The sequence below is a fragment of the Gossypium raimondii genome, chromosome 8 (genome assembly GCF_025698545.1).
Source record: "Gossypium raimondii isolate GPD5lz chromosome 8, ASM2569854v1, whole genome shotgun sequence".
Classification (NCBI taxonomy): Eukaryota; Viridiplantae; Streptophyta; class Magnoliopsida; order Malvales; family Malvaceae; genus Gossypium; species Gossypium raimondii.
The window spans coordinates 45,148,874-45,166,762 of record NC_068572.1 but is presented as its reverse complement, the minus strand read 5'-3'; the positions used below and the strand labels follow the sequence as shown (position 1 = coordinate 45,166,762).

Genomic DNA, 17,889 nt, shown 5'->3' with positions numbered 1-17,889 from the left:
CAATAATAAGCAATTTATTTAATTTCCAATCATTCAATATATTACATTTGACAAAATATATTTTATTTTTTTATTGATTTGTTTTAAAAAAAATTAACTTTATTTAATAATCCAAGGACAGGACACAAGTACCAAATTTCACTTTCTTTTTTCAGTCAGAGAATACCTAAATAGCTAAATCCAATGTGTACGGGCAATACCAAACCGGTAAAACCTGCCCCTTTAATGGCGGTGGAGTATCCTAACTGCCTTACTCAGTAAAACCCCTTCTTTTTTCAAAAATAAACAAATTGCCAGAATCCGCCACTTGTCCACTTCCATCAATCCTATGGTTAATATTTCTCCACCTGTACGGTCACTTCTCACCCCTTCTTTAGGTAAAATCCAGAGATTTGATTTTCCTATATATAAAAAACCACGAGCTTGTCAGTTCCTCACCGCATTTCGTTTCCCTCTTTTGTCTGACTTTCCAAAAAACCCAACTGAAAAACAAAAACAAAATTCGAAACTAAAGACTCAAATTGAAATCAAAGAGAGAAGCTAAGCTAAAGATTGCGAATTGCTGTTTCGGAAATTTTCAAGCTTATGGTTTCCGTGAACCCCAACCCGGCTCAAGGTTTTTACTTCTTCGATCCGATGAATATGGGTCTTCCTGGTGTTAATTCGGCCCCGCCTGCCAATACGGTGGCGCCGCCGCTTCATGTTCCACCTCCTCCTGCCACCTCCGGTGCTGGTAATACTACAGTGTATACGGAGGATCCCAGTAAGAAAATCCGGAAGCCTTACACTATTACCAAGTCTAGAGAGAGCTGGACTGAGCAGGAGCACGAGAAGTTTCTCGAAGCTCTTCAATTGTAAGTAAATTTGTTACTTTTTTTTATTTTTAATTTTTTAATTTTTCTTGCTGAAGCCTACGGATTTTTATGTTTGATTAATCTACTTTTTGGTTAGTTTTGAAATTGAATCGAGTGAAGGGGGACACAGTCTATTCTTTTTTTCGGTTTGATTTAATTGTACTATTCGGTAGCTCGGAATTAGGGTTTTAAATTGGGGGTTGTTAATTAAAGGTGACTATGTAGTTATAATGCTTACTTGTAATGTTTTAGTGATCATATGGTACATTTTTTGAGTTTAGCTGGGCGCGACCATACCGTAAATAGGTCCATGATCGTAATTTATATCCCAGTTTGCACTGCTATTATTCATTTGTAAATGATCTGGTTTTTACCCTGCTAGAAATGATCTTGTTTGGTTGATAAGTAATTGGAATAGGATATTGATTTAGAGTCTTTAAATCCAAGTGTGTGGGATTAAGTTAATTGAGTGCATACAATTTAAATTAATACTAGCCCCCAAGGTACTTTTACACTGAGCAAGTTTTTTGCTTTACATTTTAGATGCTTACTTTCTATCTCTTGGTGCTGATGTGTTTTTTTTCACATTACTTGTTTTAGATTTGATCGTGATTGGAAAAAGATTGAAGCTTTTGTCGGGTCAAAGACAGTGATCCAGGTAATTTAGAAGATGTCTTGATTTCTTTCTGTAACTACTAGGCTATATGTTGTCTTCAATATGTTTCTCTGATTGTTTAATGGATGTGCTTGGCAGATCCGTAGTCATGCACAGAAGTATTTTCTAAAGGTTCAGAAAAATGGGACAAGTGAACATGTACCTCCCCCTCGACCAAAAAGGAAAGCAGCTCATCCATACCCGCAAAAAGCTCCCAAAACTGGTCAGTATGGCCAACATTTCAGTATCATCTATATCTTTTTTCTGGGTAGTTCTTGATCTTGAATTGACCCTTGGTTATTTTTGCATCTGTATAGCTTCTGTTGTACCCCAAGTTGCTGGACCATATCAATCTTCATCTGCTTTGCATGAACCTGGTTATACATACAGACGACATTCATCATCAATGCCTGGAAATCCAATTGCCACTGCATCTTTGTCTTCCTGGAGTTACAACTCTGTGCCGCCTGTCACTGTGTCTCAAGTGACTAAAGGTTTTTAATTGTTTCTGCACTGTTTTTACCTCCTTATATTGCTTCTCAAATATTAAAAGTATAACATATGGTCTTGTATTTTGTAGATGATGCAGTGTTAGCTGGACCAACTATTGTGCATAATTCTTGTTACAGTAGCAGTAGTGAAAGTACTCCCAGGACTTGGTCATTTGGTGAAACAATTGATCGAGGAGATCACTGGAAGCAATCTAGAGGTTAGCATATTATTTCTACTTTGAGCTTGATGATAGCACTATTGGACCATGTTACCATATCACATGTCTAGAGGAAACATGTTTCTTCATTCATGCAATTTCTAAAAAATAATGGCATCTATACTGAAGCTTCATATAGCATTTTTAATCATCTACTATGACTTGCCTCAACTAGGATTTTAATGCCTACTTGTGATTACTGAATTAAGTGCTTGTCATCAAAAGATAAGTCTGATTTGTTTGACATATTCACTTACTTATTTTCCCATCAATTTAAGGTCTGTTTATTGTTAGAAAAAGATTCATGTTTCTCCATTTGCAAGAAAATGATCATCTTGTCTCATATGCTTACATGAAGAATTCTAGCTGCCTTATGATGAAGAAACAACTTATTTGACTCTGGGATTTTTTGGATTGTATTCTTCCCTTACTTCTGCTTTTCTTTTTGCTGTAAACATTGATGATGTTATGACCTACTAGGTTATTCTGAATTCTGTTGCTGCTGTTTTTAGTTTTTCCCATATTTACAGTACTGAAGATAAACATGTTACTTGTGGACTTTGAATTGCCTAGTTTAAACAGCAAAATGCTTGAATGGGAATTATTAATTTTCTTTTTTTGTCGTTGATCGAGCACTGGATTATCAAGAACACGTGATAATAAGTGTCTTCTTGAGTAGTTCCTGTCATCACATCCTTAAGTGTCCTTTGTCCTGTTGATGATAAGTGTGCTTTCTATACTGTGCAGTTTTGCCAGATTTTGCTGAGGTGTACAGCTTCATTGGCAGTGTCTTTGATCCTGGTACAAGTGGGCACTTGCAGAAGTTGAAGCAGATGGACCCAATAAATTTGGAAACTGTATGTCAAATCCAAATGATATTAATAATTTTATTTTATTTCAATTGGGGTGTGTGTGGAGGAGATTGAAGTGTCATATGTTTACTTAAAATCCTATGGTCAACTCAAGCTGCTTTATTTGCCTCTTTGCAGGTGTTATTGTTAATGAGAAATCTCTCCATCAATTTGATGAGCCCCGATTTTGAGGATCATGTAAATTCTTGTTCCTTGTCTTGAGCATGTTTTTATATCCACTGTTGGCTCATACATGCTATATTTTTTATTATGATTCTATTTTTTCATGTTTGAATCTGAACTGATTACTGTTGTTTCCTATCTTTGTTTTAGTTTCTTATAATGCCATCCTGTGTTGCTTTAGAGTTTTGCATATCTACTCTGTTCTTCTCCACATTGGAGGTCTATACTTCATTGAATTAATTCCAAAAGAGTTCAAGACTTATCCGAAGTCTGACTTTTACTTTTTTCACTCTTTCCTCTTTCATTTAGTTCATAGTAATTTATCAAAACATCACTTTTTATGGATATATTTTGGTCATAAATCACCATCATCCTCTTGAGTGTTATATTTCTTATCCACACTTGTTTGACTTCTCTCTCATTCTGGCTTCACTTTTTGAGCCAAGGATGTAGTCATTACTGCCACTTCTAGCTTAGCCATACTCTGCAAAAGAAAATGGAAACTGGTTATTGCCGAAAGATTAAGCCCAACATCCATCACCTCAATATATAGGTTTCATTCTTTTCTAACTAATAACAAAATCAATGCAGAGGAGGTTGCTTTCAACATATGATGCAGGGTCCGAGGGTATTAAACTCAGTAGTCCATACAATGATGTTCACACTCGGAAATCAGCAAGTGCAGTTCCAACAGCATGATAAGGTACAACCCAGTGTACCCAAAACAGTGCACTCCCTTTTCTTTTCATCGTTGACTCATTGCTCATTCCATGACATGATTGAATGCCACATGTTGCAGATAAAAAAGAAATCGAACGCGTTAACTTGCTAATTGAGGTTAGATGTGTATGTATGTGTAACATAGGTATGATGTTCTCAGGACTTGGCAACTTAATAGCATAGCTTGTAAATACACTGATGTCATCTCTTATGTACCGTGTGTATATCATACAAAAGTCAACCTGTTAGAGGCTACCGTGTGTATAGGGTTTTGAGTGCTGCTTTTCTGAGTTTTGGTTGTATATTTTTTTTTCAGAATTCCTTCTTGGGGTTTTGATACTGTAATAAAGTGAGTTTTGGGTGTCTTTGTTTTTTTGCCTCCATTGTGGGTACACTGCTCTGGAGTACCAAAAACATTGTTCTCGAGGTTGTTTTGCTCATTCAAGTTATAAGCTAAATTGGATCACATATAGCTGAATCCATCATTTTGGGGTATTATGGGTTATGGGTTATAAAAGCAGAGCTGCAGGGCTGTTAATAATCAAATCCGGGGTTTCCAGTGATGGAGAATAATCCTATGTTTTATTTCTTTAGGATCTGTGTAATTATTTGTTTCTTTAGTTTCCAATCGTTTTATTCAACAAATCGAAAGATGCTAAAAATAATATCCATGGTTTTTAAACTTATAATGATAAAAAAATAAATTAATCATTTTTTAAATTTGCAATTTCATAAAGATACTCTCATAAAAATGTGTTAAATTTGAAAATAAAATGAATTCAAAACCTGATGTAAGAGGTAAATTCAAAATCAAATTCTAAAGTAGAATTAAAACCATCTGAAATAGAACCGCTTGCTAGCGGCGGGTAAAGAAAGATCAGTGGTGAATTCAACTACTCTCTCTGAGCTCTGCAGCAGCAATGAACGACTACGATTACAGCGAGGAAACCAAGGAGAGTGGGCCCTGATTCATTCAACTACATTTTTTATTTTATCTCTTCACCCGAAGAAGCTGCTCATCTTAAAGTTACTGCTAATTATAATTTAACACCAGTTGCAGTCGCGGCTTCCAATCAGGTAAACACCCGCATGTTTAAAAGATTCCTTGTTCGATGCTTAAAACCCAGACGGCCAATATAATTATTAACTCCACTCGAAGCGAAATATGGTAATGGTTTGCTATTATAATCACTTACTGACGCCTGTTGGTGGGGTACGGTTTTCGATTACCAAGCCTTCCGTTTTGAGAGCCGAGACCAACAACCCCATGGCTTCTGATCTCTCCTCTGACCGCTCCGTCTTCCGCGGCGTCTCCTCCTCTTCTCCTATCCGCCGCCGTGATCTAGTCTTCGTCGTCAATCCTCGAGGTTCTTATTCTTTTCTTCCCTTTTACTCTGAAAAATGTCTTTGCCTCCCGGTTTTATTACGCTTGTTTTAACAAGGGGATTTGGAGGAGCAGGTGCTAATGGGAGAACCGGTAAAGAGTGGAAGAAACTGCTTCCTTATCTTCAATCTCGCCTCGGCAGTGATTGTAATGTGAGTGTTCTTTTTTCCTCTCTTTTTTTTGATTAACCATTGCTCAATTAATAAGAAAATCTCTTGCATTTGTCTCAGATATGTGAATCTTTGACTTCGGGTCCTTCTCATGCAATTGACATTACTAGGGAGGTAAGAATTAAGGGCTTCGTTTACATTTTATTTTTCCCAATTTAGACAATGAAATTGAATTTGGTCTAAGATGTCTATGGAAAACTTGAAGTTACGAATGACTATATATGCTTGTAAGTTATAAGTGGGTAATGGTTTGCAGGCAATAAGAGAGGGTGCTGATGCCGTCATTGCAGTTGGAGGTGATGGAACGCTTCATGAGGTGCAGAATTTTCTTTCTTATTTTCATTTACAGTATATAATCAAATACTGTCTGAATTTGGAAGAGCGGATGATAAATTGAACTGTGATAAGCAGGTTGTTAATGGGTTCTTTTGGGATGGGAAACCTGTTGCTAATTGGAATACAGAGGCAGTTCATTCAACCGCTCTTGGTGTAAGAATTCCCATCAAGCTCTTTCTTTTCTTCCCCTCTTTCATTTTGTAAGTATTGTCGTTAGTCTCTGACTGAATGATAGCCTTGGATTTATATATACTTCTTACTCATTTGTCTTTGCTTGCGCTATAGTAGAATTGTTCGATTCTCCCCCCTAGGAATATATAACAAGGTTGGCCCTTCTTGCAGCTCATTCCCTTGGGGACGGGGTCAGATTTTGCCCGAACATTGGGCTGGTTAGTTTGTGCTAATCCAGTCTAGATTCATTTGTTATAAGATTTTATGATATTATTGCTTTCTCACAAGTGTTTATTGTTATGCTTTTCCCAGGAAAAATGATCCCCGTGAAGCCATAGACCGGATTGCTAGAGGTATTTTATTCCCTTTCCGGTTCCTTGCCTCCCTTGTTACTTTTAGTACATACAAGATGTAGATCCTTTTGATTCTAGGATTTGCTGATGCTGCTGTATTCTAGGGGTGAGATCACGAATTGATGTCGGTGTCATTAGCAGAGAAGGATCTCATTATTTCATAAATGTTGCTGATATTCATCTGTAAGGTTTACTTGGCCATTTTTAGAATTAAGTCTTGATAAAACATAAGCTCATTTCACAAGCCTCACTGCAGTGTCTTTTGTGGAAATTTATAGGAGTGCTAAGGCAGGTTTTTATGCTTCAAGATACAAGAAATTTGGAAACTTGTGCTATGTTATTGGCGCTTTACAAGCCTTTATTGGCCACCATAATCAGGACCTTAGAATCAAGGTATGTATTTTTAGGGTTTAGCAGTGTATTCCATTTCTAAAAGTTATTTTATTGACCAGTACATTAGCCTATGCTTTAGCCCTAGTCATGCTTATTTTCACATGACGGTGTTTAGACTTTTGACCATGAAAGTAATTTTACATGCAGGTGAATGAGGGTGAGTGGCAAACATTGTCTCAAGTGACAGCCCTCTGTGTTGGAAATGCAAAGTACTTTGGTGGTGGCATGAAAATCACACCAAATGCTGATCCTCAAAGTGGAAGTTTTGAGGTGGAATAGTTTTTCTATTCATCTCACTACATGATTACTAGTATTTGTTAATTCTGAAGTGCGCTGATGGTTTGTTTAAGTTTTGCACTTCACTTTGCAGGTTGTCATTCTTCAGGACTTCAAGTGGTATGACTTCATTCTAAAACTACACAAGCTCTACAACGGCACACATTTGTCACTGAATAATGTGACCTCAAGAAAGTAAGCACCATCTCTTTTTGGTCTTGCAGCATTGTTTTGGTATCCTTTCTGCTTGCCCTCTCCCTTTTGTAGGTTTTCTTGTCTTCTTTAATGATTTAGGTGGCTTCTTTTTCAAAGGGGCAAAAATTGCTCATAACCCTGAACTCTTAAAACACACCATTTCTTCTTATATGGTTTTCCACACTCATGAAAATTTTAAAAACTATTATCCATCCAAAAACCTTGTTGTCCTTGAATCTTTGCGAGGTGTTTAAAGCTTCTTGTGGTTATTGATTATGTTTTATTTCTGTGAATTATCGTGTTACCAAAAGCAGAATTTGTATGTCATCTGTTGCATTTTACCTGGAGCATGATGTCATTTAGTTTTCTTATCCATGGTATCTCAATATATGGATGCTTACAACTGAGGCTGTTTTCTATTGTTGCAGTGTATATACGATCGAAGTAGATGAGATTTCAGGGAGTGGAAACATTTTCATTCAGTCTGATGGGGAACATCTAGGATTTCTTCCTAGGAAGTTGTCTATTCTACCTGGCGCTATCGAGATGATATGCTAACGTGAACCCTGGAAGAAATTGATCCTATACAACCGGTGTATCAGTTTACTCCAAAACTATGCATCTCCATGGATAGGGTCCAGTAAGACAAGCAATTGACGTCATCAAACTTAGAAGTAGGAAGATATGGGACAGAACACTGATAGGCAGTGATGGAGATGAGTCATTAGTGTTACTCCTTATTTAATATTTTAGTTACTTGTGCTTATGTTGAGTAAATTTTGTAGAAGCACCATCTTTCACCAATGCTGAGGACTTATTTTTCATTTATGCTGTGTGATTGGTTGTTTTCTTGCCAATGCCTAATAAATTGCAGCAGGGAGTCAGTAATTGAAAGTAATTTAGTAGGAGACTTTGGTAGATGGATTCTGGGAGAAATGAATAGCCGGCCACCAACACCGTGGCAGTTTTTGGAGTTAAAGCATAGATATGGAAACCAAGCGACTTTGTGTCTTGCTTGTTATCATCTGCTGTGTAATCTGATAACGACTTTTTGTAAATGTTGTCATCCATGGAATTGGAGATCTTTATGAACTCTTATAGAGCTCCCCTCTCACTTCCTTTAAGAGGGAAAAAACAGCTGAAGAACCACCGAAACTATCTTCATGCTCATCAGATTGGGATGAGTTTAAATACGAATGGGTATTATATTAATGAATCACACCATTTATGCCTTATTTAAGGGTTCTTATTTTATTTTATTTTTTTCAATAGGTTATAATTGGAGAAGAGATTGAAACAAATAAAGTTAATTTTCAAGAGTCTTAATTCGATTTACTTACCTTAATTTAAAGAGAGACTGATTTTGAATAAATTAGATCTAGCAAGGGCTTCTTTTTAGCCCCTTAATGTGTTCATGTTTCTTTACATAAATGATTCATTTTCTTAAAAGTTGATATCAATTTCATTCAAAATCGAGGACTTTAATTATATTTTATCAAGATTTGTGATTGTTTAATGACTTCTTATTCCGTTCATGTTGGAACTTGTTTTAGCATAAATTTAGTGCAGGTATAACTGGACTTTTATATTAGTATTGTATACTCAATCATGTTTCGTACGGGTTCATTTACAGTGAATTACGCTTTATACACGTATTTGTAGACAGACAACTTCGGTATCGAGTAAACCAATGGTTTCCATTTCTATACTAATATTTGACAAGGAACAAGCTAATTTGGTAGGGTTGTTAAAGCAACACTAATATCAAGCAACTTCACACTAATATCAGTCTTAACAACACCCTAACCAATCTGTGAAGAGTTTTTGTTTATGCAGTAGTAGTTTGGTGTAAGGATCTATAATTAGGGTAAGTTTTGTTTTTGGTTTTGTCTTAACTTTATATTTCTGGATGCCTTTGTGTTAGAGTTTCTTCATATTAATCAGATCTGGCTCTAGTTTATCTGTTCTCGATTTTGGATGTTAAAGTTAGTGTTTAAAGATGTGATTCGTTTAAAATTTTCTTTTGAGTGATTCGACTGTTTCTCTGTGCCTAGCTTGGACTAATAATGTTCAAGGAGGAGCCGTGTAGAATTAGAACCGAGGTAAGAGTGTTTAACAGAGAGATGAAATTAATGCAATCAAGGAGGTACCGGTTACTTTACCTTGATTGCTGTTCTTTCGCCTCTCCTTGATTTATTTTCTATGTATTTGCCTTGATTTCAGAGTGAATAAATGGTCTCCACTGCTTTCAATCATTTGTTCAAGTCCAGAAAATCAGCTTAGTCAATGGCTTATGAGAGGGATGGTGGGTCGTGGGGTTAATGGTTCTCTATTATTACGGAGATGGTGAATTTAAAAGCTTTTCTGGGTGTTTGTGTTTGTAATAATTCATCAAGATGATGGTGATTGAATTTTGTTCTTCGCTTCTTCTGGATTTTGCTGTAAATACTTCAACATGAGCCGTCCTCAGGAACCACATCGCCCATTCTTCCATTTTGGAAATCCTTTACCAAAGGGTTCTCAGTTGTCTCCAAGTCTGCTTTCTTTATTGAACGCATTTGAGGTCACCTTGTCAAAGAGGCTGCAAAAACTTGTGCCAAAAGACAAGGATGACATCCTAAGCTTGTCATGGATGAAACTAGCGACGGAGTCACTGAGATTCACCGTGACATAAACAACCTGATAGCTGATCTGGAAATCCCTTTGATTGATTGGGATGATAAGTGGTTAGATGTGTACCTGGACATAAGTGTGAAGTTGCTTGATATTAGTGTTGCTTTTACCTCCGAGATTACAAGGCTCAACCAAAGCCATCTCTTACTTCAGTGTGTCTTGCATAAGTTGGAATCTCACTCCCCAGAGCGGTTCATGCAGGACTGTTCCTCGCTTGATAGCTGGAGACAGCATATAGGCACAAAAAATCCTAGACTTGAAACTTTTCACCCAATCCTTCACAATCTTGTGGAATCATTAAACTTGCCTAAGGTTACGAACTCTGCTAAAGGAAAGCTTTTGGTGCGTGCAATGTATGGAGCTAGGTGGCTATTGTATATATCTGTAGCGTCTTTGCTGCAGCTTTATCTGGTTCTGCCCCAAATTTGTTAGATTTATCTGTTATTAGTACACTACCATGGGCATCGGTATTTTTCGATGTGCAAACTACAGTGAATTCAGAGGTTAGAAATATGTTTTCTTGCGGAAAAGTTAAACAGGTCTAATAGAACTGGATGCCGTTGATGCATGTGTCAAGACATTGTATCCTTTGCTCCAAGATGGGTTCGGTTCTAATGAAGGGTGGTTCCAGAATTCAGTATCGGATTTGAGAAGGACCGCAGAGGAACTATCACAAGCGCTGGATAATCTTTCGAAGGCAGTAGATGGTTATTTCAAAATAGTTTCGACTGGGGGTTATGCTTTGCTTTGTAATCTAAGAACAAGCGTTGGTGTCCCAAATTCAATGCTAGGAAGAAAAGTAGAAGAGCAAGCTGTGAGATGAATCATGAATGTATTCAAGTTGAAGCTAATCTTGTCTTATACAGATGGTTTAGGTTGAGACCTTATGTTATCTCAGAAGTAGACATGCATAACCTTTACCTTGTTCGGGTTATGGCGGTACATGTCTTGTGAGTTGTAAGGTATGTTACAATACTGAGTTAACTTGTTTATACAATTACCATGCCTGCATTATCTTCATTACTGAATCATAATAGTAGGAAACTGGTCTTAACAACCAGAGAGAGCTGTTTTGTGATTAATGTGTTTACATGGTGAGTGATAAGAGCTCCATCTCTTCTTACATATGCATTTTTTACAGATGATATCTTGAATTGCCATCTGCATAGTCAGTAAAGTCCTTGGTATTTCAAAATTTATTAGATTTGTTGAAAGTTGAAACTGACAAATGATGTTTGTTATCGATCGGACCCTCATTTTGTTCAATATTGTTTTTCGATGGAGGATTTTATTTCTCTTTTTTGTCAAGAGCTCAAGCGCTTAAAAAGATGTGATTTCATAGAACGGGAACATCTAATCGAGTGCCTGATTAAGTGAACTTTGACTAAACTTATGTCCTATAACATATAGGCATTTGAAGGTGAGCCTCCTATCACTTGGGCTAACAATGTTGGATCTAGATAATGTTGTGGCTATGGCAGGTGAACCGAGAAGATACTTTTCGTGGTTAATCATGACCCGATGCGTAATAGTAATTGCCTAGTTGGTTCTTGTCTTAATGCAACGGGTACATGCCATTTTCCTCGAGTTCGAATGACATTCGATCCACTCCTCATAAATGCTGAGAAATTGCATCTTTCGTTTACTAAGCATGTTAGGATTCATCATGGTCTCGTCATCTATTTAGACCCGAACATTTGCTCAAAAAGTGAAAGTGTTTGAATAAAAATATAAGTCTAAAAAATGGGTTTGGACAAAAAAAGAGGTTGGTTTTTTAAATGGGCCAAGTCTCAGATAATATTTTATGGCCTGGCCTCAACCTGATCTGTTTAAATTTTTTTTTTCTGTTGTTGTTTTGTTACAATTTCGCTATTATATTGCTACTATGTTGTTATTATTGTTTGAATATTGTATTACTCTTGTTCTATTGTTAATTTTGCTACTATTTATATTAGTGTTGTTAAGTATAGAGACTTTTTTTAACAATATATTTTTAATTTGTGGAAACATTTATTTTAATGTTTTTAGTATATCTAATATATTATATTTTTAAATTTTTTTATATAAAAAAATTAATACGACTAATTAAATCAAGTTTGAATTTATTATTTTTATTTGAATCAGATTTAGATAAAATTTTAAATCCATTTTGAGAAAGAAATTAACTTAAAATTTGACATAAGTTGTGCTGGTGTATTACTAAATATGTAAAAAGGGAAGTTTGACTATTGACTTGCAAGACTTGAACAAATATTTGTTTGACTCTGATTCTGATGAGCTTGATAATAGTATTGACTTTTGAAACACGATGCAAATTGGATCTTAAAAATTCATCTAAATTAGAATTCAGGGTAATCTCCAAGTGTTTGTAAGATCAGAATTCAGGAAAACGAAAGACGGTACATTGGCAGTTCTGGGAATCAATTAGCTTCACATGCCTGCAATTGTTAGTGGCGCCGCCATCACGTGTCCATCTACCGGATTAAACGGTGGGACTGGACCCAGTGCAATAATTGTCTTCAAATTAGACTTTGAATTATATCAATTTTTTTTTGTTATTAATTTATAGAAAAGAAGATTATTTTTGAATTAAAAAGCCACCATTTAAGTTTTAAGAATAATTTTTTAAATAAAATAAAAATGATAAATTAAGAAATAAGTATAAGATTAAAATGTGAGAAATGAAAGAAGTGGAGAATGGGCCTGCGGCTGCAAATGGAAAATATTTTCTTCATCTAGTTTCTAACATAAATCTCAGCTTCTTGATTGGTTAAGCTTAACCAACAGTACGGACAGGAGAATAACAATAACTTTGACCACATGAAACAGGAAAGTCATCTCTTTTTTCCAGAAACGACTTCCAACAGGCAATTTCTTTGAACTGTAAACCCTTTTTTCCTGGAAAAAGCCATCAGGATAGAAAAATAAAGCCAAGTTGTATAAAAGTAAAGAACAAAACAAGTGGGAATCTTCACGGAACTCTCAAGCTTTTCTACTTCAAAAGGTTCACACTCATCTTCCAATATACTTACCTACGCGCTCTCCCAAATTGTAACCCTCATTTCTTCACTTTTTCCTGTCTCTGAATTTCAGCTGTTATTAACATTACACCATAAAAATCTTTCTTTCAATTCGGGTTGTGAGTTGGGTTCGGGTTATATCCAGGAAACATGTCAATGGGGTCAGGGGATCAAAGCATCAAAGGTATACCAACTCATGGTGGACGCTATGTTCAGTACAACGTTTATGGTAACCTCTTCGAAGTTCCCTCAAAATATGTTGCTCCTCTTCGCCCCATCGGCCGTGGTGCTTATGGTATTGTCTGGTAAGGTTTTTTCCGCTTTTTGCTCCCTTTATTTTTTTTTCGAATTTTTTTCCCCTTAAAACTCCCTGTTTTGATTGATTTCCAGTTTTGGTTTGTCCCAGTCTCGATGCTCTACATGACAGTTTTTTAGTTTCTTTTTTATGGGATTTTAGTAAATATTAAGGCTTGTATTTGTAGATTGATAATTTTTTTTCCTTTTTCATGGTGAATTTTGATGATTGACAGGATTGAGAGTGACACTTTTAGTGTGGCTCTCATTTAGCATATCTTTAGCTGAATTTTGCAGTGTGATTGCTTTTAAAGGAAATTAAGGTTGCCAATTTTAGGGTCTAATTGAAGTGAATGGCTCCAGGCCGAACTTCCTGGTTGAGAATATTGAACGAAAGTGACCATTCTGTTTATTAGGCTCACCGTTGTGTTATTATATTATTCATAATGTGAAGCTGAGATGTGATTTGCTCCCCCATTTCTGTTAGTGCTGCTGTGAATTCAGAGACACAGGAGGAGGTTGCTATCAAGAAAATCGGTAATGCATTTGACAACCGGATCGATGCCAAAAGGACATTGCGAGAGATCAAGCTTCTTCGTCACATGGATCACGAAAATGTAAGTTCCTGCTAGCTCGATACTCTGCATTTTCACCTCTTTGATGGATGTTTCGATAATGTTGTTTAGATCAATAGACCCCCTAGTTATTAGGCTCCTTGCATGCTTCAGGGGTCCGGTTGCTGTTGCCATCTAAACGATTAGCAGAAATGAAACAGGTCCTTTCTTCCCATCAAGTAAGCCTTTGACCATCCTTAAAAAAGGAGACAAAAACAATACCCACATTTGTTGTCCTAATTTTGTCTAATTATAGGAATTTGGCTAACCTTTAAGTTTATTTGAGTTCCTTGGGAAAGATCATCTTTGTACCCTAATAACTTTTAACCATTAAGCTAGGGCCAATCTTATGATGTTGTGCGTAAACCTTCAATCTAACTAGGAATGCCTACTTCAAATTACTAGGTAGTTAATGCTGATTGTTTGTTTTTCTTCAGGTGGTTGCCATCAAGGACATCATACGGCCTCCACAGTGGGAGAACTTTAATGATGTTTACCTCGTTTATGAACTGATGGACACTGATCTTCATCAAATTATAAGATCCAATCAATCATTGACAGATGATCATTGTCGGGTTGGTATCAAATTCTTCCCCTCATATGAAATATACTGGGATGTTCCTACTGTTCGTTGTCATATTTAGTTAGGAACATGGTATGATTCCTGTTTCTGTGCTGGAACTATTGTTGATTATGCAGTGCTACTCTTGCAGTACTTTCTATATCAGATTCTTCGAGGGCTCAAATATGTACATTCAGCAAATGTTTTGCATCGCGATTTAAAGCCTAGCAATTTATTTCTAAACGCGAATTGTGACCTTAAAATTGGAGACTTTGGGCTTGCAAGGACAACATCTGAAACTGATTTCATGACAGAATATGTTGTTACTCGTTGGTACCGGGCACCGGAATTGCTTCTGAATTGTTCTGAATACACCGCTGCAATTGATATTTGGTCGGTGGGCTGCATACTTGGCGAAATCATGAGTAGACAACCCCTCTTCCCTGGCAAAGACTACGTGCATCAGTTGAGGCTTATCACAGAGGTACGTTATCCAAATTTTTCTCACAGGAAAGTACCTGAAAACCCTTTAGATGTTCTTTAACACCTTACTTGTTCTCGTAGACCTGATGTTATTTGTTAAACATTATGGCCCTTGGATGGTGAGACTCTTGTGATGTATTTTGCTTTCTCAGCAAAATTGCATAACCTTGAATTCTAACGAAGAGATCAGCCATTGGCTCAGGACTTGCTTTTAACTAGGGGTGAGCAAAACTCGATTCGACTCGAAAAAATCGAAAAAAAATTTGAATTTCGAGTTAAACGAATCTAGTTATTCGAGTTATTCGAATCAACTCGAATTTTTTTTTCAAATTTCGAGTTCGAATCGAGTTGAGTTTTCGAATTCGAATAACTCGAATAATTCGAATAATTCGAATATTAAACTATAATATTTTACATTTTTACCCCAAACTCCCAAACCTTTTTACTTTCCCCTCAAAACTTTTACTCCTTCTCACTTTCTCCTAAAACTTTTACTCTACTCCCCTCCCAACTCCCCAATCTACCCAAAATTCATTTCCCACCAAAATTTTACTCTCCCATTTATTTTTTCTCAAAATTTTACTCCCAAAAACCCTCAAACCTTTTATTTTCCTCAAAAATTTTTACTCCCTCCAATTTTTCCCCTAAAACTTTTACTCCCTTTCCATCTTACCTCCCATTTATCCCAAACCCTCTCCCCTCCAATTTTTTTTAATATTTTCCCTCCAAAATTTTACTCCCCTATTTACTTTCCCTCAAACTTTTATTATCAAAAACTTTTTATTTTTCCCCTAAACTTTTACTTCTCACCCTTTACTCTCAAATAAAAATATTGAATATTTATATTAAAATTGCCATAAAAATTCGTGTTAAAATTTTATATTGGTATTAATTTCACATTTTATTTTTAAAATAACTTTTATTAAAAATCATATTTTTACATTTAATATATTTTTAATTCTAAAATACATAGTGACAAGAATCAAGATAATTGAAACAACTAAGCAAGCAAAGAAGCTAACCAATATATAAAAATTAATAAATAAATTATGAAGTGATGAAAGTTAATAAAAATTTTGATTAATGTGGACAAATTTTATTACGATGGGTGACAATGATTACAATGACCTAAAATTATTTTTTTAAATTTAATTCGAACAAATATATTCGATACGATTCGATTCAAATTCCATCTCACTCGACTCGATTCGAGAAAACTTCAAATAAAGTTAGGATGATAAAATGATATTCGAAAACTCGATTAACTCAAAAATTTTCGATTCGATTCGATTCGATCGAATGCTCACCCCTACTTTTAACCTCATCTATCATCCATCTTTTACCTTAGCTGTTTTTGATTATGTAAACTTGATATTGGTTCTGCATTTGCATGTGATCTTAATGTGCTTGTTCTTTTAATAGTGCTCGTATTTCACGAACAATCGTTTTTGTTCCAATCTCCCGAAAACTGAACATCGTTTTTCCTCTTGATGGAAGTTTAACAAGCCTGCTAAGTTGTAAACAATTCCCTTTCTCCTTGGAACAGCTTATAGGTTCTCCTGATGATTCCAGCCTTGGGTTCCTTCGAAGTGACAATGCACGAAGATATGTTAGACAGCTTCCACAAAACCCAAGGCAAAATTTCTCTTCTAGATTTCCTAACATGTCACCTGGTGCTATTGATCTGCTAGAAAAGATGCTCATCTTTGATCCCCATAGGCGCATTACAGGTAAAATTGGTTGCTAATTTCTTTACTGCTACTCCACAGCAATAAAATTCTGACAAATATTAGATTCAGACTAGTCTAAACTTTTGTTTTAGCCACAACTTGCTATTCTGTGATCCATCGGTCCGTTCACTTGCTAACTAGTATTTATTGTTTTGTTGCAGTGGATGGGGCTCTATGCCACCCTTACTTGGCACCACTTCATGACATCAATGAGGAGCCAGTTTGCCCAAGGCCTTTCAGTTTTGATTTCGAGCAACCATCTTTTACTGAAGAAAACATCAAGGAGCTAATTTATAGGGAATCGGTAAAATTCAATCCAGACCCAATGTATTAAGGCTTATATGTATTGTATTTGTATATGACTCTGCAAGTGTGTGCCTAGCGGCATTACCGTTTGTGACCCATCATTCCCCTTTGTGATTAGGAACAATAAGAATAGAATACTCTTAAACTGAATGACAGTTTATTCACCTTCTTTTGCAACACGTGAGATCCATTGACTCCTCCGATGTATCTCCACAGCCATAACATGCATACATGCATGGTAATCGGTAAAAGTATATATATATATGGTCTTCAGTTGCACGAAGCTTGAAACTGAAGGGATCATGAATTCATCCATGTCCAAATCATCATTAGAGTTTTAAGGGTAGATCAAAAGGAAAGATCGATAATTTCAGGTGGGATTAGACAAAATTTTATGACATAGAATGAAGAATAGAATGTTGCCTTCATAGTTTGTGTAAAAGTTCTGTAATTTTTAGAGTTACTTTCAAATCTCTCAAGAACTTTTCCCTCTGCCTTCTCTCTAAGAAAAATGGGTTTCCGTTCGCCTCCGGCGCGGCCAATGCGGGCTGCTCTAACTTATCTTTTTCTATTTCCTTTCGTTCTTTGGCATAATAACCTCGAGAACATCCCCCATCTCCTTTTGGCCTTTGAACGACGAAATGATGGGCGGTCGGTTTCTCGACGTCACCATAGATCTTTCTCACGTTTTCCTTGGAGCTTGTCTCCTTTCTCCAACGGAGGGTCGCCTCGGTCTTGTTTTCTTATCTCTCTCGCTCCGTTAAGGCCCTTTTGCGCTGTTGGAGCGTCGTTGCTGCTTTAACCTCCGATGGCTCGTGCTTGATGGTTCCTGATTTCATCGCACCAGATCTGAGTTGTTTCTCGGTGGTAGTGGGTCCCTCTCTTTCGAGAGTTTCCACTGGGTCCAAGGTGGCGTTAAAGCTTCGTTTTTAGGCTTTCCCACAGCATAGCCTCTCC

General features: G+C 36.4%; 3 protein-coding genes and 1 pseudogene across 8 annotated transcripts; all 4 read left to right on the top strand.

The window, feature by feature from the left end:
• Positions 1-425: 425 nt before the first annotated feature.
• LOC105791621 (protein REVEILLE 5) lies at positions 426-5,019 on the top strand. 2 transcript variants are annotated; one of them, XM_052635372.1, is made up of 9 exons: positions 426-854; positions 1,455-1,512; positions 1,609-1,732; positions 1,827-2,003; positions 2,090-2,218; positions 2,966-3,075; positions 3,208-3,267; positions 3,844-3,955; positions 4,888-5,019. In XM_052635372.1, the coding sequence occupies exons 1-8, from the start codon at positions 586-588 to the stop codon at positions 3,949-3,951; spliced, it is 1,035 nt and encodes a 344-aa protein (XP_052491332.1). In that variant the 5' UTR covers positions 426-585; the 3' UTR covers positions 3,952-3,955; positions 4,888-5,019. The 2 variants fall into 2 exon arrangements, with proteins under 2 accessions (XP_052491332.1, XP_012475232.1); XM_012619778.2 differs by lacking the exon at positions 4,888-5,019 and adding an exon at positions 4,052-4,440.
• Positions 4,907-8,074, top strand: LOC105791619 (sphingoid long-chain bases kinase 2, mitochondrial). Of its 2 annotated transcripts, XM_052635371.1 has the most exons (13): positions 4,907-5,049; positions 5,207-5,339; positions 5,432-5,508; positions 5,587-5,640; positions 5,783-5,842; positions 5,938-6,015; positions 6,205-6,251; positions 6,346-6,386; positions 6,491-6,569; positions 6,665-6,779; positions 6,927-7,049; positions 7,150-7,250; positions 7,679-8,074. In XM_052635371.1, exons 2-13 carry the CDS (start codon positions 5,240-5,242, stop codon positions 7,806-7,808), a joined length of 1,005 nt encoding a protein of 334 aa, XP_052491331.1. In that variant the 5' UTR covers positions 4,907-5,049; positions 5,207-5,239; the 3' UTR covers positions 7,809-8,074. The 2 variants fall into 2 exon arrangements, with proteins under 2 accessions (XP_052491331.1, XP_012475231.1); XM_012619777.2 differs by lacking the exon at positions 4,907-5,049 and having other exon boundaries at positions 5,132-5,339.
• A 766-nt stretch (positions 8,075-8,840) lies between these two features.
• On the top strand, positions 8,841-10,943 carry LOC105791620 (protein BPS1, chloroplastic-like; annotated as a pseudogene).
• A 1,709-nt stretch (positions 10,944-12,652) lies between these two features.
• On the top strand, positions 12,653-17,109 carry LOC105791618 (mitogen-activated protein kinase homolog MMK2). 4 transcript variants are annotated; one of them, XM_012619775.2, is made up of 7 exons: positions 12,653-12,927; positions 13,089-13,248; positions 13,725-13,854; positions 14,289-14,426; positions 14,565-14,897; positions 16,443-16,626; positions 16,788-17,109. In XM_012619775.2, exons 2-7 carry the CDS (start codon positions 13,094-13,096, stop codon positions 16,958-16,960), a joined length of 1,113 nt encoding a protein of 370 aa, XP_012475229.1. In that variant the 5' UTR covers positions 12,653-12,927; positions 13,089-13,093; the 3' UTR covers positions 16,961-17,109. The 4 variants fall into 4 exon arrangements, with proteins under 4 accessions (XP_012475229.1, XP_012475230.1, XP_012475228.1 ...); XM_012619776.2 differs by having other exon boundaries at positions 12,653-12,974; XM_012619774.2 differs by having other exon boundaries at positions 12,654-12,927; positions 13,017-13,248.
• The last annotated feature ends 780 nt before the right edge of the window (positions 17,110-17,889 follow it).